General features: G+C 34.4%; 2 protein-coding genes across 4 annotated transcripts in view; one reads left to right on the top strand and one right to left on the bottom strand.

Annotated features, from left to right (window-relative positions):
* Positions 1-9,601, top strand: part of LOC136845298 (uncharacterized) — a 15,117-nt gene extending 5,516 nt beyond the window's left edge. Inside the window, exons 3-7 of the mRNA XM_067115491.1 lie at positions 1,371-1,606; positions 2,385-2,903; positions 3,998-4,162; positions 4,535-4,608; positions 5,179-9,601. Coding sequence (XP_066971592.1) covers positions 1,371-1,606; positions 2,385-2,903; positions 3,998-4,162; positions 4,535-4,608; positions 5,179-5,389 — 1,205 coding nt within the window. The 3' untranslated portion in view covers positions 5,390-9,601. The remainder of the gene's footprint in view (positions 1-1,370; positions 1,607-2,384; positions 2,904-3,997; positions 4,163-4,534; positions 4,609-5,178) is intronic.
* Positions 1-22,500, bottom strand: part of LOC136845301 (uncharacterized) — a 567,827-nt gene that overhangs the window by 164,803 nt on the left and 380,524 nt on the right. For 2 of the 3 annotated variants that reach the window (XM_067115499.1, XM_067115498.1), the window contains one exon: positions 12,586-12,648. In XM_067115499.1, the coding sequence (XP_066971600.1) occupies positions 12,586-12,648 (63 nt within the window). Of the gene's footprint in view, positions 1-12,430; positions 12,649-22,500 lie in introns of those variants that run through there. The other variant, XM_067115497.1, reaches the window with a different exon arrangement.

Consider the following 22,500-nt stretch of genomic DNA (forward strand, 5'->3'; position numbering starts at 1 on the left):
TGGAAAGGAAATTGAGAGTAGGTAGGTTTGCAAGATGTAACAGGAGGAAAACTTCGCAGTTGCACTGTGATATAATCGTTAGGAGAGGGTGGACGGCAAGACGGAAGAAACATAATATGAATGGAAGGACAGTAAAAGGAATGAAAGGCGTTGCAGCTAGGGGCTGAAAGGACGCTGTAAAGAACCTTTAGTAATGCCTACTGTGCATCGCGTGAGGTGCACTGACGGCACTAACCCCCCACGGGGCACATTATCATGAAACAATTAAGTACAGAGTTTCTATGCTTTCTTTTGATACTATTTTATCCATACTGTCAAAATTCGCGGTAGTATAAGTGAGGGTCAGAAATGCTAGTCCTCAGCCCGAGGCTTAACTTCTAGTCTAGACGTGCTGTTTACTACCTAACGACTATCGCTGTTGCCAACAAAAAATAAATTTATGGATACTCTGCCTAGGTTTTAGTTATATGTTTAATGTTGTCACTGTGCAAGATTTGAACCTGGGTTCTTTAACATACCTAGAGTGTTGTGTGTGTATATATATACATATATATATATATATATATATATATATATATATATATATATATATATATATATATATATATATATATATATATATATATATATATATATATATATATATATATATATATATATATATATATATATATATATATATATATATATATATATATGGACGTTTGTGCGTGTGTGTATGTGCGCGCGTGAGGATCGCAGTCTTATGGCCTTGTTGCTTGCCTTAGTAGTCAGAGAAGCAGCGATAGAATCCCTAGCGGAAATATGTAGCCTCCTTCTTAAACTAAACACAAGATGTTCTTGATAGTTAGACGACTGTGGCGGATCATAGCAAGGGTTGAGAAGGGCAGAGACAAGCAGCCACGTCTTTAAATTCGCGCTGAGATTCAGATGCGTGGCATCTTCTATTAACAGCATCATCCCCCCTTCCATACAATTAAGGGGCAAAAGCGTAAAGATGACAACACACCAATCTCATCCCTAAGGACTTTGTAATGAAACCGAAAGGCTGAATATTTAAGGCAACACACCCTCCCAAGGAGAAAAAAAGAGATTCGCTTGAGAAGAAGATATATATATATATATATATATATATATATATATATATATATATATATATATATATATATATATATATATATATATATATATATATATATATATATATGTGTGTGTGTGTGTGTGTGTGTGTGTGTGTGTGTCTGAACGTGTATTTAAGTATAATTACCGAATAAAAACACATCATATACTTGTGTACTTACGTACAATTATCTATCCAATCATTTATACCACTTTATTTACCCAACCCATTTTTTTTTTTATCTCGACAGGCGTGTTCAAGACCACAGCCGGACCCACTCCAGCGCCAGCCACGACTCCAGTGGCAATCGTGACTTCTAGACCGGCTGTATTCGTCCGAACAGCCACTCAGAAGTCGGTGAGAGTTGTCACGTCCTCGTCTTTCGTGGTGCCCAATGCCCCAGAGACTAAAGAGGATTCCCTTCGTGAGCTGAAGAGGCCTCAGAGACACCAGCAGTCTTCCCCGAGTCAGCAGCAGATCTCTAATGTAAGTCCCGAGGGTTACTAGGTGATCAAGCTGTTGTGTTATTTATTCGGTTAAATATTCCATATTCCCAGCAGCTAGTCTTACACTAAAGCTTACTTTGACTATCTTTCTTTTTCTCCAATTAATAGTCTCTTTTTCTACTGGGCACCAGCAGATCTCCAATGTAAGTCCAGAGGGTCAGTAGAAGATAAAACGATTATTTGTTTGGTTAAATTCCTAAATATTCCCAGCAGCTGAACTAACTCCACAGCTTCTTTAGACCATCTTTCTCCTTCTCTAATTAAAAGTGCCTTTTATTTCTACTGAGCAGCTGCAGATCTCTAACTAAGTCCAGAGGCTCACTACATGAAAAAAACAGTTATTTGTTTGGTTAAATCTTCTGTACCCTCATCTAAACTAACTCTACATCTTCCTAGATTACCTTTCTTCTTCTCTAACGAATCTTTTTTTTTTCTACTAAGCAGCAACAGAACTCTGATGTAAGTCCCGAGGGTCACTAGATGATAAAATGGTTATTTGTTTGGTTAAGTCTTCTATATCCTCAGCTAAACTAACACTATAGCTCCCTTAGGTTATCGTTCTTCTTCTCTAATTCAAAAATCTCTTTCTTCTTCTGAGCAGCAGCAGCAGATCTCTGATGTAAGTCCAGAGGACCACTAGAAGATAAAATGGTTATTTGTTTGGCTAAATCTATATCCTCAACTAAACTAATTCTACAGCTCCCTTAGACTATCTTTCTCCTTCTCTAATTAAAAATCCCTTTTTCTCTACTGAGCAGCAAGTGAAGACACAGCAGCCCCTGCCTGTACACCAGCCACTGCCCTTAGAGCAAACGGCGCCTGCTGCTCCTCCTCCACCAACTCCACCTGCAGTGCAAAAGGCACCTTTAGTACAGTATTCTGTACAGGCAGCTCCTCAGCAGCCACAACCAGCTGTGCAACAACAGCCACAGCCAAGGCCAGCAGCACAGCAGCCGACAGGACCCGTCATCCAACCAGCTGTATCTCTGTTGCAGCCACAGAAACAAGCTGCACAACAGCAAGCAGCTATCCTACAACAGCAGGCGGCTTTGGCGCAACAGCAGCAAGTGGCACTAGCAAAGCAACAGCAAGCAGTCTTAGCACAACAACAGCAACAGCAAGCAGCAGCCTTAGCACAGCAACAGCAAAGACCTGTAATACAGCCTGCCATTCAGGAGTTCCCTAATCAGCAGGCACTTGTGGCAAATCAGGACGGAGGCTTCGTCAGAACAAACATTCCAACCAACATCAAAGTAGTGGACCACAGGCCAGCCCAAGTAAGTTAATTATATATGAAGTTTTTAAAACACTCTACCCTAACTATCTGCTTATCTATTTACCTATCTGTTGCTGTTTTCATCCCTGTTATTTTTACTCACTTTTTACACAATTTTTGCACCAATACTCCTTTCAAGGAAACTAAAGAGACGTCATTCTTCCATGTAACTCATCAGATTCATCCAAAACTCATCCAAAAATAACAAAAGGTACTTTTCTTCTGTAAAAACACTCTCAACATTTGCTCGTAGTTAAAGGATGAAGACTTATCATAGTAAATTCCTTATGAATATATTTGTCTTCTACGACTTTGCTGAATCCATGATATGTCTAGTAGTACAGACTGTAGTACAGACTGAACTACACAAACTAACTTAACTTTTGAATTATAGACCATGATTTATGATTAAGAAAGAAATTTCTAAACACTTCTTAAAGGAACCAACTCCCGTAACATTTCTCCTATATAATGGACTCACATCTCAAATTTAGTTGCTTAAAGGTCCAGAAGACCATTCTCTTCTATTTATTCATCTTAATTCTCCATTACCTCACAGCTCCATTCATCAAACAATTATTCTATGGTCTTACTTGTATCCACGACAAAGTATGTAATTTTTCATCCATCTGTGTAAACATTTTGTCATCAAAAAAATCCTTTATTCTCCCGTTCATGAATAACTGTAATTAATTATCAAAACACTTCTATTCATACATCCATATAGACTTTCAGGAACCTCTCAATCAACACTATTTCATCCAATTTACATAAACATTATTTCATTCATCTACATAAACATTCTTTAGTCATCTACATAAGCATTATTTCATCCATCCGCATAAACTTTTTTTCATTCATCTACATAAACATTCTTTCATCCATCTACATAAACACTCTCTCATCCATCTACATAAACATTCCTTCATCCATTTCATCCAACTACAAAAATATTTTATCATCCATCTACATCAGCATTCCATCACCAGAAAAAAAAAAGTTCTTGACCCCGTCAAACGGACTTCTTCTTCATCCGACGAAGCCAAAATTTCTCCTCAAACACGCGCCTCCTTCTCTCTCCCCTCCTCCTCCCAGGGCTTCGGACTTGGGCCCAAGCCAGCTACCGAGCCCACAACGACGCCGACGACAACGACCCCGATGCCCATCTACGCCCTGGACCCCTTCTACGGCTCCAGACTTTCTCGAATTGACGTCATCTTCCACCAGCTGGGAGTGCAGGAAGAGGGATGCAGGGAACAGGTGAGAGTGACTGTCTGACTGACTGACTGCTTGCTTGAGTAAGTGACTGACTTAGTGAGTGAGTGATTGCTTGAGTGAGTGATTGATTGACTGATTGATTGCTTGCTCGACTGAATAATTGACTGCTTGCTTCCTTGCTTGATAGACTGACTGCTTGCTTCCTTGACTGCTTGATTGGTTGATTGACAGCCTTTTTGCTTACTTGACTGACTGATTGATTTCATACTATTAAATAACAGGTCACCGCAACTTTAAAGTCATAGACGCAAGTAACAGTCAATTTCTACCGCTGAGAGAGAGAGAGAGAGAGAGAGAGAGAGAGAGAGAGAGAGAGAGAGAGAAAACTGAAAGCGACTCTTCTCGTTTTTCCAGGTCGTCTGCAACATCTACAAGAACCCGGATGTTTACACTCCGTACAGCGACTTCCTCTCTCGCCAACTGACTGTGTAAGTCGTCGTGATGTTCTCTCGTGAGCAACTGCGATCTCGCTTGCTCTAATTGCTTTTTGTATTATGAAGTGTTTTTTTTTTTATTCTTGGTCGGATCTCTTATTTGGAATACTTATTTATACTTTGATTTATAAACATTTTAACTGCAGATGACTCATTTGGCAAGTTCAAATATAATTAAGGCACAATAGATAATTGAATATTTCTCATAATATATGTTCTGTTCAGATACACTCGTATATATATATATATATATATATATATATATATATATATATATATATATATATATATATATATATATATATATATATATATATATATATATATATATATAATTACTTGCCTACTACGACCGACAAGAACTCCAGCAGTTGCATTATTATTATTATTATTATTATTATTATTATTATTATTATTATTATTATTATTATTATTATTATTTATAAAAATCTCATAATCGCTTGAGTCACTAAAATAGTGAAGAATACACAGACAGCTATGTAGATTTCTTTACAATTATTATTATTATTATTATTATTATTATTATCCTTACTCCTTCTCCAGCAAACTGGAGGAACTCCAGAGACCCAAAGTATCCGACGAGAGGATCCTGCGCTTCTTCAGGTACCTGAAGGCAGCCAGAGAAGGTCAAGACGGGTCAGACTGCAACGCCAAATACCCAGAGTGCGACATCGACACGACCCAGCTCTCCCACAAGCCCATCATGAACGCGTTCCAGAAGGTGTCTCTGCTCATGAACGCGGCCTCGAGCTAAAAAAAAAAAAAACAATATAAACAAGTAGCTCCCCTTTGACAGTGGCGGGAAAACAAAGTCGAGTTGCAAACAATAGTTGGTTGGTTTGGATAGGCCTGCGAGGTGCCAAAACATTAAAAAACTAAACGTAAACAGAAATAAAAGAAAATAAACAAATAGCTCCCCTTTGACAGTGGAGGGAAAACAAAGTCGAGTTGTAAACAATAGCTGGTTGGTTTGGATAGGCCTCCGAGGTGCCAAAAATGGAAAAACTTTGCGAGAACAGAAATAAATCCATTATAGGACTCGAAATGGTGATATGATGTCGCTCACGTCTCTTGGGTGAAGCCTGATGACGGATACATAAAGAGTTGTCGTAGTTACAGGGAATTAACGCATCAAGGCCTACTTAGACATTCGAATTAATACATCTAGGCCTACTTAAACACTCGAATTAATGCATCTAGGCCTACTTACACAGTCGAACTAATGCATATAGACCTACTAAGACACTCGAATTGAATAGACACTCGAATTAATGCATCTAGGCCTACTTAAGACACTAGAATTAAGGCATCTAGGCCTACTTAGTTAATCGAATCAATGCATCTAGGCTTACTTAGACACTCGAAATAATGATTCTAGGCCTACTCAGACACACGAATTAATGCACCTAGGCCTACTTAAGACACTTCTTTTATAACTTCTGCTCAAATCCAAGTCCACGGTGGCTTACGAAACGAGATATTGCACACAATCAACAGGAAACAGCAAAATCTTTTATGAAAAGTGACGATAAATAACAAGTGGACTCACTTATTCATTTCACGGGAATCGTTTCCAAGAAAAACGAAAATTCTAAAGTATTATATGAGAGAGAGAGAGAGAGAGAGAGAGAGAGAGAGAGAGAGAGAGAGAGAGAGAGCATCATCCTTACCTTAAACTTCTCGCAAATCACCAACAGCATTTTTCATCCCTTCCAGATTTCTCTCCGTCTGTTTTAATCCACCTGCTTCCGTCACTCACTCATTCATCGCCCACATTAGCGCCTCACCATTCACTCATTCATCACTGAAATCGGATCACACGTAAGCCATTTATTGATCACGCTCTGCTGATCATCAAAACCACATAAACACAAACACATGCACACACACACACAATCTCCTATCTCGCTATCTTCAAAGAGGCAGTTCAACAGTCCGTCATTTTAACATTCATGATCACATTCATTATTCTAATTAATTGTCCTCACCATTACTGGCATCACTTTCATTGAGCATTATCATCATATCATCATTACTGTCACGAACAATTAATGTCCAGTCACTGGCCATCAACATCACAATATTATTTTCATTACCATTATTCATTCTCATGATTTTCATGAATCATTTCATTATTTTCATTATTCTCCATTGCCATCGGCCCCGACCATCATCACCCTCATCATTGCCTTTCCACCATTCACCATATCACTACCGTAAATCATCATAATCAGTGTTAATTATCCTAATTCTAATAATTTTAACCATCACCATCACTGACCTGCATCATCATAAATACCTTTCACAATCACCGTTTCAAAATCACCATTCCATCGCTAACATCACCACCACCACTACACTCATGAAGACAATGGCATTGTTTTTAGGGTCAGCTTTCTCATTCCGCCCATAAAACTCTTTTATTTTACTTATTTATTTTTATGACGTCATTATAGCGAAGCATTGCTTGCATTTTCTTGAAGGCGATAAGAGGTCTCCCAACAGCCGGCACTAGTTCAGTGTGTCAACGGACACGAGAGGAACCAGGTTAGGATGTTGTTGTAGCTCCCCCATTTATGGGGATTATTTTTTTACTTGTTTAAATTTTTTATCTATTAACCCATGCCACTCTATCCGCCCCTTCCTCCCCCCTCCTCCTCCTCTTCTTCTTCTCTCATATGGCTCGCTGTTTCCCGCAAGGTGAGATTCTGACGTCACACAAACAGGTAGTTCTGGCTCTGACTGGTTACATACCTTGGAGGTAGTTTTCTCTTTAACGGCATCGTGCCAAGAATTCCGGATGCCCTTAAGTCCACTCCTTTTTATTCCGTTAAAATAAATTTTTAATCTCCAAGAAGTATTATTAACTCAAATTATATATAAAAAACATAAGCTACATAAATTTCTAAATTTCGTGGATTTGTGTTATTGCCGTAGAACTGCCTTCCGATCTACGAGAAGATTTATGCCAAATAGGTCACAAATAGGCCACATGACAAATTCATGCTTCAGTCACTCCCCCGCTTCAATTCACTTCACTCATCGTTTGTCACACGTCATTCATCCTGCACAAGAAATTCATCACACATTCACACAGCGCATCCGTGCGTATCTTTGGATTCATAAATTTTCAATTTTAGTCACACCAAAGCATATCATCATCTCTTTATCGTCTCTCTCTCTCTCTCTCTCTCTCTCTCTCTCTCTCTCTCTCTCTCCTCGGCCGTTGCTAGTTATTTGGGACGAAAGGTGTGCCAAGGTTAAGAGGATATAGAAAGTAAGGCAAGATGCAGGTTCCAGCGTCACCTCACAAACAACATTTGTTTCTTTGCTGGTGTTTGTCTTTACAGTCAGAGATTTCAGTAACATACTTTATGCAATCAGATTCTTCAAGCAAAAACTCCATGCTAAGGGTGTGTAGAGGGACTGCAAATCCTCTCGAAGCAGTAAGCAACCAAGAAATTCGGCCTAGGGTCCAGAGAAGAGGAAGGTGGGTAGCACAGGAACAGGGTTATGTAGCGATCTTCGTCCTCCCCAAAGAGAGAGAGAGATGCACCGTTAGGAAAACCGGTTTTGAAGAGGTGCACACCTCTCCTCACAGGCCCCTGGCCACAGACGGACACCCTACCGTAACCCATCCTCTCATCTCTCGTTACAGGTGAGAGAAACTCTCTCTCTCTCTCTCTCTGAACCAGCTCAATCTTTCTCTCCCTCCCAAGGGGCGGTGTTAGAAAGGAGTCTATCTAGAATCTAGGTCAGCTATTGCTTGAGCGAGGCGAGCGACCCGTTGACAACCAGACCTGGAATCCTATTTGGATTTCCAGTTTGCTTTGGTCGTTTTAGGTCGCTTTTGGTCGTCGTTGCCGATTTCAGCTCCTTTCTGGAGACCGCCTCTCTTGTAAATATAGCCCGTAGTATTATTTTATACGCATATAGCAGCAAATATTCAAACCGTACGTTAGTACTATGAAGATATGCATCTGAAGGATTTAAACTCGCCAATTCCCATTGTAGCAAGTATTTACTATTTACTTGTGTATCGATCTTACTTTTAATTCGTATTTAATTATTTATTTATTTATTTAATCACCTCTCTATTTAATCATAGACCTACTTTAAAAAAAATCTCTCTCAGTCAGATGTGACTTCTATCCCCAATAGATGATAGACTTATCCTTTGGATCAAACAACAGGTTTTGATGTATTATATTCATTATTATAAACTTTACCTAGATTCACCACATATAAATACCGCGTTTGTTCGTCATAACAAGCGGTAATCGTTCTTAAACGTAATTTTCCATTTACTAAAATCGATTCTTGAATTCAGAGGCTGAATGAATTACATTTAGAGGCTTTTCAACTACGCTTGACCTGATATCTCCTATATCTTTCTACCTATCTATATATCTATCATATAAATTAGGAAATTTAAATAGAATAACTTTGACAACACCAGGAAACATTTGATCTAAAATTTCCGTCTATTCCCGGTGGCCACGTTCAGCCCCTGACATTCGAGTGGAACACAAAACCGTCAGTATTGACGTGTTCAACAGCGTTGTTTAGAAAGCGCTCAGGATCACGTCGTCTATAAATGCTGAATCAATTCCTCACTCAGGTTTTTTTATGATACTGTTTTTTATAGGCAAAGTTCAGCAAACTTTTTATTGTGTATATTTTTGTACAATTTATTACTGTCGTAACGATTAGCATAGCCTAGCCAATTCTACATTCTCTCTCTATTACCCCTCCCAATTATTTAAACATTAATGAACAAACTGTTTATATATTTATTAATGCTACTATTTATCCAAATTTATTTAATGGTTACTAATATGAACAATGTGATATTTTTATGATGTTCGACTCCAGTTTACGAGGATTGGAGACTTTCGAATTCTCGTAACAAGACAATTTCTCTTCTTATGTATAACCGTTGCTGAAATAAAGGCAGCATTTTTAATCGTTGTGTTTTACTGAATATCTTATAATAGATTTTTACCACTTGGATGGCCCAGTTGTTTAGTTAATATGGTTACTTATACATTAATTTCACCTGTATATATATATATATATATATATATATATATATATATATATATATATATATATATATGTATATATATATATATGTATATATAATTTCATATAACTTCATGCTTATCAATTTTAATATTAATAGCTAAGGGCTTTCATGACCTCTCTCTCCTCTTTGTGTGTGTATATACAGTATATATATATATATATATATATATATATATATATATATATATATATATATATATATATATATATATATATATATATATTATATATATATATAATTATATATATATATATATATAATTATATATATTTATATATATATATATATATATATTATATATATATATATATATATATATATATATATATATATATATATATATATATTGATATTGTAGGTTAATCATTATTGCCTTTCTATATCAATATTGATATTGGAGGTAGTTTCATGTATCTTCATGCTTATCAATTTTCATACTAATAACTAAAGGGCTTTCATGACCTCTCTCTCTCTCTCTCTCTCTCTCTCTCTCTCTCTCTCTCTCTCTATCTATATATATATATATATATATATATATATATATATATATATATATATATATATATATATATATATATATGTATGTAATGTATATATTTTTCTATTGAAGTCAGTGGCATTGTTCGCAGATACTATCTTCTTGTTAAGACTCTGAATAAGTCTGTACCTCCTTCTTTTTCACTTCCTGGGAAGCTTGCCAGAGGAGAAAAGAAGTGCAGACTGATTCAAAGTCTTGATAAGATAGTATCTGTGAACAATGCCACTGACTTCAACAGAAGCTTTATATATTTATATATATATATAATATATATATATATATATATATATATATATATATATATATATATATATATATATATATATATATATATATTAGTATGAAAATTGATAAGCATGAAGATGTATGAAACTACCTCCAATATCAATATTGATATAGAAAGAAATAAGAATTAACCTACAACACCAAAAATTATACAAAAATTAAAATTAAATGAACACTTAGCCTACTATCGATAATGGCACAGATGAGGGAAAATTAAGGTTTTTACTAAACTGCAAATACGAAACTATACTAAATACGAAGACTTAGAAAATTAACCTTCAATAAGAAACAAGTCAAAAAATGCAACGAGGTTTCGTGGGCGCAATCGAGTTTTATGTACAGTGTATAATGCTGTATGAAACTCTCAGCCACGGCCGATAAAACTTTCAGCCACGGTCCGGCGTTGGCCTGTGTTGTTGGCGCCCACAGCGGTGCCAGACGCACGATCATGGTTAATTTTAACCTTAAATAAAATTAAAACTACTGAGGCTAGAGGGCTGCAATTTCGCATGTTTGATGATTGGAGGGTGGATGAGCAACATACCAATTTGCAGCCCTCTAGCCTCAGTAGTTTTTAAGATCTGAGGAGCGGACAGAAAAAGTGTGGACGAACAGACAAATAGCCATCTCAATAGTTTTCTTTTATAGAAAACTAATAATGCCACAAAGGAAAAGAAATCAACAATGAATATAAAATATACAATTAAAGATGAAAAAATGACGAATTAAGATAAAGGATACAACCTTTTGAAGCACTCCTTGATAAGATTCCGAGAAAGCCACTGCATGCCAAATAAAGTTTCTTAACCAAACAGGTATTTTACAAGCGGATTTAGACTTTTATTTGCATACGAAATATTCTGAAATTTCCTAATTTTATTTTCGATCTTTAGCGCAAATTTATTTGGATTAAAGCGATACTATATGAACATCTTATCTTTGAAAAAAAAAAAAACATAATACACATAATCTAACTTCACGTCCTATCTTTTAAGCAAATCAATTTGGATTAAAACGAAAAATATGAACAATTCATCTTATGTCTGAAAATACATAATACACATAATCTACTTTTATGTTCTGTCTTTTAATTAAGGAGATCTATCTGAATTAAAACGAAACTATATGAAAAATTTATCTTATTTCTGATAAATACACATAATCTACTTTTATGTTCTACGTTTTAATTAATATATTTGGATTAAAACGAAACAATTTGAACAATTTATCTCTGCAAAACGTTGTACACAATCTCATATTTCAGCAATAAGCCATCTTATATTATTCTCCTGACCCAATTTGGGAATCTTTTTTTAATTTCCAATTATTCCCAAGATGATAAATACCTTGACCTTAAATCTTTTGCGTTTCTGAGTCAATTTTTAAATTGCAATGAATTCTCAGTGACTCCTAAAAGCGGCGAATTTACTAAGATATCAAGGTCATGACCTTTGAATCGGTTTTCATTTAATGTTTTGAAGGATCCGATGTCTGATTTGCTGAGCAAATTTTTCTATATGAAAAGGATTCTTTATCTCTTTATCTATCAAGGATGACTTTCCAGATGGTTTAAAACTCTAACTACTTGTATTTAATTATCCTATACACAATACTTTTATAAATTTTTCTATAAAAGAATAAAATCTTTATCCTTTCATCTGGCAAGGACGAATTCCCTGATGATTTAAAATTTTTGTTTAATCATCCTAAAAACAGTACTTTTATTATTTATTTACAAATTCTTTAAAGTCATGAATTTCTAGTTTTCTAGCATAGAAAAAATCAGTTATCATGAAGTTCCCATGAATGTTAATAAAGTTGTAAAGGTGAAATCTTCAGCCATTTCACAAAAATCAAGAAACAGTGCAAGAATGAGATGAGAACATTTGTAAAAAAAAAAAAAAAAACTAAAAGTTACATGGAAGAAATAACTGTCTATGTCATATGACAACAGATTAGTGTATCTGTAAATGCCTAAAATTTACATGGAATAAATATGTCATACTACAACAGATTAGTGTATTAACTGAACACTCACGTAAAACCCAGAAAGCCAGGCCCGCTGAAATAGCTCTCTGTAGAAAATTGTAGCACTTGATATCTGTGTTGGAATAAAAGAAATTGAAAAATGTAGAAGTGCAGCAGAAAATAAAATAAAAATCTTATCACCACTGCTACCAAAGATTCATTTAGAAATTGTAGATTAGGAAATCCGTGAGCAGTCATTCATTTAAGAGCTATTTATGGGAATGTTCACACTGTTCATCTTTAAACTAAAATCTCCCACAACCTTGTTAAGCAATGATGTATCATGAAACAGTAACAGATAAAATAAATTAGGGTTTCTCGTTCCCCTTACTCCCAGAACAGGGGATTTTAATGCATGAGAGAAAAAAACGAACCAACAAAATAAACTCGCACCCATTTCACTGATAAGTGAAAGGAGACACACAAACACCTGAAAAAATTACGTTCAGACTTCAAACCATGAACTGTTGTTGTTATTACTATTATTATAATTATTATTATTATTATTATTATTATTATTATTATTATTATTATTATTATTATTTTTATTATTATTATTATTCTGAAGATGAACCCTATTCATATGGAACAAGTCCACAGGGGCCAAAGAATATCATGGTGTTCATTTGAAAGAAGTAACAAAAGGTAATAGGAAACTCAGAGAGAAGAGATCACTTATCAGAAAATAAAAAATAAATTAACAAATTAATAAATTAACATATAAAAAGGTAAGTCAATTATAAAATACAATAATAAAAAAGGAATGACCAAAACATTACATTATGCGTTATTAGGCAGAACCACTCACCTGACACAGTTATAGTGACAAGGATTAACAAATAAATAATAAAACACTCTACCTTTATAGATATCCCTGGGCTTTTATGCTTATCATCGACAAACCGAAACATAAGAGCTGATCGGGCAATGTTTATATATCGATTAGAGAAATAAATACAAATGTAAATAATAAAATACACTACTTTTATAGATATCACTGGACCATAAGCTTATAATCGACAACCCACAAGATATGAGCTGATCGTAAAAACATCTGTTAATCGATTCTTGAACTTACACGACCGACGCGAAAGTTTCAGTCACGAACGTTCTCGCGAAAGGTCAATAAGTCCATTGGCCTGTAAATTATGCATTTCGCCGACTGACTACTCCCCACCCCTCTCCCCCTGCGAGAAACAACCTTTTAAAACCAAGGTAAGTTTTTGCAGGCAGGCTGTCCTCAGTAATCTTAAGGGTCAGAATTACAAAGTTCCTGTGCGGAAAATAGGATACAGGATAGGATACTATTGAAGTATTAGATAGTCCTAATTTCACTATCAAGAATAAAACAATGAACTATCTGATGCTGTCGTGCATATACTGTACGTACGTATGTATGTATGTGTGTATATATATACACATACAAATTATATATATATATATATATATATATATATATATATATATATATATATATATATAAATATATATATATATATATATATATATAAATAAACACATATATATACACATATGCATATATATACATATATATGTATATATAGCCACAATGCCCTCTTAACTTCTAGAATTCTTCGCGCTTTTTTGGATATGTTTGTCACTACAAAGCTGTAAAGATAAGGAGGTCTCTTGGTCAGGTCGGCAACGTGACCTCCTTGTGATTATGGTGACACGGGTTCATTTCCCGCGATCGGACATCCAAGCCACTTCAATTTCTCGCACCTGGATCTTTACGGCTTTGTAGTGACGAGCATATCCAAAAAAGAGCGAAGAATTCGAGAAGTTAAGAGGGCATTGTGGCTATTACAATTACATATGTATCTGGTAGAAGTGACCAGTAGATTCTACACATATATATAAATTTATGCACGATAACATCAGACAGTTCAAGGCTGAGTAATACACCAACGAAAAGGTCAAATCTCCCAAAAATTTACAATCCCATCCCTCATAAAATCTAATAGCCCGCTGCAAGTCACGACGACCACTTTTGGTCAGATGTTTTATCCTGTAACAAACAGACGAACATGCAAACCAAAAAGAAGGCGTAACTTTCTTGGCAGTGAAGGAATTAATAATAATAATAATAATAATAATAATAATAATAATAATAATAATAATAATAATAATAATAATAATAATAATAATAATAATAATAATATCATTCATTGATGTCGCAATACCATGGGACACCAGAGTAGATGAGACAGAAAGAGAAAAAACTGCTAAGTATCAAGACCTGAAAATCGAAATAAGAAGGATATGGAATATGCCAGTGGAAATTGTACCCATAATCATAGGGAACACTAAGCACGATCCCAAAATCCCTAAGAAGGAATATGGAAAAACTAGATGCCGAAGTAGCTCCAGGACTCATGCAGAAGAGTGTGCTACTAGAAACACCGCACATAGTGAGAAAAGTGATGGAGTCCTAAGGAGGCAGGCTGCCACCCGGAACCCCACACTATAAAAACCACCCAGTCGAATAGGATGACTGTGACAGACCAAAAAAAAAAAAAAAATAATAATAATAATAATTATGATTATTATTATTATTATTATTATTATTATTATTATTATTATTATTATTATTATTATTATTATTATTATTATTATTATGCTGGTTTAAAGACGACAAACACGGAATAACAAATGAACAAATAGAGTCCACATGAAATTGCTATAATCTCGGTGACGAGAAATTTGGACCTCTTTCTGCTATAATGAAGCTTCTTGTGCATCCATAAATGCATATATGCGCGCATGCACGCTTGCATGCATGTATGCATGTATAATCGCTTCTTGCAGACCATTAAAACGGTTCCATAAGGAAAGATCAGAGAAATTTAAACAGACGAAGATGAAACGAATTTGTGAAGAGAGAATGTTACAGAAAAAATAATATACATCTCAGATTAAAGAAAATTAAGTTAAAACTACAGGGAGAGAGAGAGAGAGAGAGAGAGAGAGAGAGAGAGAGAGAGAGAGAGAGAGAGAGGTAAAAGTTCTTAAGAGAAACTAATAAACGCAAAACTGCCCAAAAAATGGCGATGAGAACCACAGTAGAGAGAGAGAGAGAGAGAGAGAGAGAGAGAGAGAGAGAGAGAGAGAGAGAGAGAGAGAGAGAGCTAAAAATTCTTAAGATAAACTAGTAAAGGCAAGACTCCCCCAAAAATGTACAAGGGAAAATAAACTCTTGTACCTTTCAGTTGGATTCTAAGCCAATCAATGCCGGTAACGGGTTAAATCACTCAGCTCCCATGAATAATGAATATCTCACAATCCGCGTTACCTTGCTTTAGACAAAGTTAATGCTTCCCTGCTAAACTTAGTTACAGACGAGGCAGTAGGTGGTGTGTGTGTGCGTATGTGCGTTTGTGTGTGGGCCAGGAAGCATACCTTCGGGCCAAGCAGTGATAAGCAGTATCCGACGAACTGTGATGAGCGGAGGAAGTCCACTTAGTAAGGAACTGTATTGAACTGTACTGAACTGGCAAAAAAACAGGTAGGCCTATGCTAGGGGCTTCTATAGGCTGTCTAAATTTGCCTATCATTTGTACAAATTTCTTGTGCTAAAGTAATTAAGGAACTGTGTGCTGCAGAACTGTACCTGGACTAGGAAAAAAAAAAAGGTAGGCCTATGCCTATGTCACGAATGAATGGGCGAGTTTCTACATGTGTAAATTAATGACCATATCACTTGCTGGAATTTCTTGCGGTAAAGTAAATAATTAATAGCGTTTTATTACAAACGTATTAATTCTCAGATATAGTATCAGAAAAGCAAAATATGACAGAAATTATGATGATTATGATAGAGGGAATGTTATTATTATTATTATTATTATTATTATTATTATTATTATTATTATTATTATTATTATTATTATTATCACTTAGAAAAATCATTTGCGGGAATTAATTGACAGAACATTATTAAGATATCAGTTATCAGATATAATCAGTACCAGAAAACCCAATTATAATAGACATTCTGGTGATTATGAAACAAGGATTATTATTATTATTATTATTATTATTATTATTATTATTATTATTATTATTATTATTATATTATCTCGTCCACAAAATATCAGCCAAGCATAAATATACGTACATATCAGCCAAGCATAAATTTATGTATATATATCAGCCAAGCACAAGATACAACATACAGACTCAACAGATCAATAGATGAACATTGATGAATCACTCAACAAACAATAGCTGGCAGGTAGTACCACCTAAATGCATGCCAAGGTTACACTTAATGATTAAACAGCGGAATAGTTCATCGTTCCTAGTTGCTAGAATTTTCGTGGTAGACCAAGAGGAATACAACAGTGTTGAAGGTACTTGAAAATATTAACAACTTCCTAGTTCCTAGTTGCATGAATGTTCATAGTAGAACTAGAGAAATAAAACAGTGTTTGAGGTACTTGAGAATATTAATAACTTACAAATTCATTTTTTATTCTGACAGTTGTCAAAGTACTTTCAAAATATTATTAGTTCAAAAAGTAATTTTTTACTTTGAGAACTGTCAAAGTACCTGAGAATATCAATAACTCACAAATTAATTTTTTTATTTTCACAACTGTCAAAGTACTTGAAAATATTGTCAACTTGAATATTCATTTATATTTTTGGAATTGTCAGCACATAAAAGAAAAAAATTACTGATTTTTATACTTTAGTTCTAAAATGTTTGCGAATAAGGTATTTTTCATTTACAAATTATATACATCATGTGAATGACATTAAAAAAATATTGATCGACTTATTCAACTGGCGTGACATATTCATACATCATCAACACTAACATTAAAAAATTTTCAACTTAATACCTAAATTGGCAAATTTCTCTTCCTAAAACTGTTCAGAACGAACTAATTCTTCAAAGAAATGGCATGACTACAATTTGCTACGCTCCACTTTTAAATAAATCATTTTAGTTTTTTCCTCTCACTGCCCTGTACCGCACGACATATATTCAGTATTGAAGAATGTTAAAGATAGTCTAAATCAGCTTGTAACATGTACCAATTTAATTTTGAAGAATTAAAAAAAATGAAAAACTAGTTTATACTAGTTTAACTTTGCTAGATATTTTACCAGTCTTGTTGCAAACCTGTGTGTAATGCCAGCGTCCTTAGCTTTCAATAAAATTAAAAATAAAACGAATTAAAAATATAATCCATATTTTATATCAATGAAACTCGAGGCGACCTATACGATTGACGGGAACTGGACTTAGGACAGTCTCATTCAGGAACGCATTCCACAATTTTCCCCACCCAATCAGACACGCGCCATTATACAATAGCCAATAGGATGAGGAAAACAGCTTCCTTCGCAATTTCAGGGCTGAATGGAAAAAAACAAAGAAAGGTGGTTGTAGAGAAAAGTTGCGCTTCCTGACGAAGGAAGCAATATACAGTGTGCGCCTCTTTAAAAGGGGACACAGTTTACGACAAATAAGGCTACACTTTTAGATTTGCCGTCGTCCAACCCGAGGTTAGCCTCTCTCACAGCTCTTCGTTGGGCGAGTCGGTAGAGCTGTGGACTAGCACTCGCTAGGCCCGAGTTCGAGTCTCCGGCCGGCTGATGAAGAGTTAGAGGAATTTATTTCTGGTGACAGAAATTCATTTTTCGCTATAATGTGGTTCGGATTCCACAATAAGCTGTAGGTCCCGTTGCTAAGTAACCAATTGGTTCTTAGCCACGTAAAATAAGTCTAATCCTTCGGGCCAGCCCTAGGAGAGCTGTTAATCAGCTCAGTGGTCTGGTAAAACTAAGGTAGCCTATACTTACTTATTTAGCCTCTCTCACAACTCACCCCTATATTTATAAGCAGAATCAATGTACCTTAGTACGAGCTTAGGAACACAATGGAACATTCCTAGGGCCAGTATTTACTGTCTCGACCCTCTCTTATAATATCAAAATTTTTATCAGTATGAGTACAACAACAACAACAACAACAACAATAATAATAATAATAATAATAATAATAATAATAATAATAATAATAATAATAATAATAATAAATTTTTAATGTGATAATGGAAGTTGTCGCTTGTCAAGTGTTACGAAGCTTTGGGGAAGAGGATGGGCTCTCGTTTACTTGAATGGAAGAATTTAATTATCATGAGACTGATACTGAAAAGGTGACAGTAGATAAGAGAAATCTGTCAATTCCTACAAATCTCTGAATTTCTAATATCACTAACATTATACCAAGCCAATGGGCCACTCACCTCACTAGCAGCCTCCCTCGAAAGAGATCCCACGCGTAAGAAAACCAAAAACAAAAACAAAATGTATAAAAGACTGTCAAATTTAACAGAGAACGGCCTTGAAAAATGTCTAATTATAATTAAATTTAATAAAAAAACAATCAAAAGTGAGGAAAGTGGACACAAGTGCATTCACAAGCAAAAGACATTGGTAGGTCACGGCAGACACAAAGGATTGAGAATATTGGTGCTATGGTCATCAACCAGCAATCAAATGTGGCGCCAGAGATGACTAGCAACCAAAAATAGCAGCACAGATATTCCCATCAATCAACTAATACACAAACCATGGGGTAAGAGCTCCCCACAGAACGCCAGATAGAAAAACCACCTTCAACCATCTTTGTTTGGTCAATATATTCCATCTTTTGTGTTTCTTTGTTACGGACAAAGAAAATTTCTGAGCCCACAGATACGCTCAATGAACAACTACTGTACGAGTCATGCACTTATTGATTTAAAACCTGGAACTGGATTCAGTACTGGTGTTATATACGCCTGGAATAATGTCTGCGAAGTAACTTATTTGCTCGATTAAACAAAATAAATAATATAGAAATATTGTTGATACGGCAACACAAATAAATGGTTAAATAGTTTATGCAAATATGAAAGAAATATACACTTATTTTTGTTTAAAATCTCGTGGGTATGAGCACAAGAACACCTGAATTATTTTATACTTGTATATCAGTCTAGTTTCCAGACCCAAATCAACGACTGATAGTAATATTTGTGCTCAGACCTAAGCAGTAAGGGCCAGTGAAGAAACTAGGAAGGTTTTTTATGAAAGTATGATATGCATTAATCAATATCCAACAGATAGAATTCCTGCTACACCTTCACCTGAGATGGCAACCTGGAAGTTCAACAATAAATGAAAAGTTGCATATCAAAATAAATTCGAACTTGCCGTGAATATAAAGTATTCTAAACTATGACGTAATCCTTACATGTGGCAACAATACTGTAAAACTCAAGAATAACTTAAAAAAAAAACTAAAGGAAAGTAACTTCAACATCTAGGTAACAGGATACGTTCAATACATCTTGACCATTACAAAAATGCCGAAGACCTTATCTAAATTTAGGTAACCTTTAAGAGCCAGCTCTAATTCGTCACGCAATAAAAAAAAAGCCATCAGGCACTTTTAAATTTTTCACAGCCAGAGTTTCACTGCTTTCCAGAAGAAAATAAGAGAAATGCTATTCTCCTTGCATTTTAATACATTCTTATCTATTCATTAATTTATTTTTACTTTTTAATAAGTGAGATTCCTTCTTTCTGTGTTTCCCTTCACCTTCTCTTACTTTCAAATGAGCACAATATTATTTGGAATCTTGAATTTCAAATCAATGTCCCTGTGGGCTTGTTCCATATGAATAAGCTTCATCTTCTGAATAATAATAATAATAATAATAATAATAATAATAATAATAATAATAATAATATTGTTTTCTTTACGATCAGTAAGAAAAAAGCTAAGATAGGTTACTCCTTTCTCCCAACGTCAATACGTGACAAATAAAGGACCTTTATACGTACGTATTACAGGATCTATAATGGCTGTGACAAATTAAGGGTGTGTCCTTGTAGACTGATTCAAAGGAGCTATAACTGGAATGTTCATCTAATATTTAAAGGCCACATGGACAAGCACACAAAGGCGAGACTTGTAACAGAAATGGAGTACAATGTACATGTAAACAGATGTAAAACATTTGTGATTATCAAGTAAGCATTTAATATCTTTAAGTGTTTTGGAGGGAGTTCATATAAAAGATTTTTATCAAACGATCATTTAATGAAAAATGCCTCCCACTTTTAGAAGCATTAAAAAACAAGTAAAAAATGCGGTGAAGTTTCTTCGGCGCAATCGAGTTTTCTGTACACCGTGTAATCAAGGCCACTGAAAATAGATCTATCTTTCGGTGGTCTCGGTATAATGTTGTATGAGTAGCGACCCATGAAACTTTAACCACGGGCCGGTGGTGGCATGTCCTATATCGTTGCCAGATGCACGATTATGGCTAGCTTTAACCTGAAATAATATCAAAATTACTGAGGCTAGAGGGCTGCAATTTGGTATGTTTGATGACTGGAGGGTGGATGATCAACATAACAATTTGCAGCCCTCTAACCTCTGTAGTTTTGAAGATCTGAGGGCGGACAGAAAAAGTGCGGACAGAAAAAAGTGCGGACGGACAGACAAAGCCCGCACAATAGCTTTCTTTTCAGAAAACTACAAGGCATCAGATAATTGACTAATTAATATCTTGCAATCTTCAGGAAGCTGTACAAAAAGACTAGTCGAACAATTATTTAATTAAAATATCTTCCAGTCTTTTGGGGGGATAAAAAAATAAAGACTTGAAAGTTGAAATTAAAGTTTTATAGGACGCAAAAAGTTTCATCGAGTAGATTCAAAGAAACTGAGAGGAGATTTATTCATGTCAAAATTGACAACCCTACAGAAAAAAGCTCCAAGTATTTAGTTCACAAAAACAAGTGGGTCCGACACTCTCTATATTGCTCTACTGTGCTTCATTTTCTTCATTCCTTTTCTAAGCTAAGTAACACCAGCTTACAGTAACCAGTCAACTAATCGATGTTCCCACTCTCAACACTAACAATTTGCTATGATTTGCAGTAATAGCAACATTTTAACAAAAATCTATATAGACAGGAATGGCCCCAGGTGTTAAAATACCACTTTTAATGCCCTCTTTCGCCCTGTCTGCGATTCACCACGTTCGACTAGCCACCAGGTACACAATTCACTATTCACGTTAACAAGTGAACCACGAGATTTCACAGCACTTGCTTAAATCACGTAATAATAATACATTGGCTGTTAAATTCGCTAAATAAGATTCCGACCTTAAGAATAATAATAATAATAATAATAATAATAATAATAATAATAATAATAATAATAATAATACATTGGCTGTTAAATCGCTAAATAAGATTCACGACCTTAAGAATAATAATAATAATAATAATAATAATAATAATAATAATAATAATAATAATAATAATAATACACTGGCTGTTAAATCGCTAAATATGATTCACGACCTTAAGAAATAATAATAATAATAATAATAATAATAATAATAATAATAATAATAATAATAAAATAAGATTAATAAGAAATAATAATAATAATAATAACACATTGGCTGTTAAATCGCTAAATATGATTCACGACCTTAAGAAATAATAATAATAATAATAATAATAATAATAATAATAATAATAATAATAATAATACATTGGCTGTTAAATCTCTAAGTAAGATTCACGACCTTAAGAAATAATAATAATAATAATAATAATAATAATAATAATAATAATAATAATAATAATAATAATAATAATACATTGGCTGTTAAATCGCTAAATATGATTCACGACCTTAAGAAATAATAATAATAATAATAATAATAATAATAATAATAATAATAATAATAATAATAATTGGCTGAAAAATAATAATAATAATAATAATAATAATAATAATAATAATAACATTGGCTGTTAAATCGCTAAATAAGATTCACGACCTTAAGAAAAAAAAATAATAATAATAATAATAATA

Source organism: Macrobrachium rosenbergii, chromosome 13, assembly GCF_040412425.1.
Source record: "Macrobrachium rosenbergii isolate ZJJX-2024 chromosome 13, ASM4041242v1, whole genome shotgun sequence".
In the NCBI taxonomy this organism is placed as follows: domain Eukaryota; kingdom Metazoa; phylum Arthropoda; class Malacostraca; order Decapoda; family Palaemonidae; genus Macrobrachium; species Macrobrachium rosenbergii.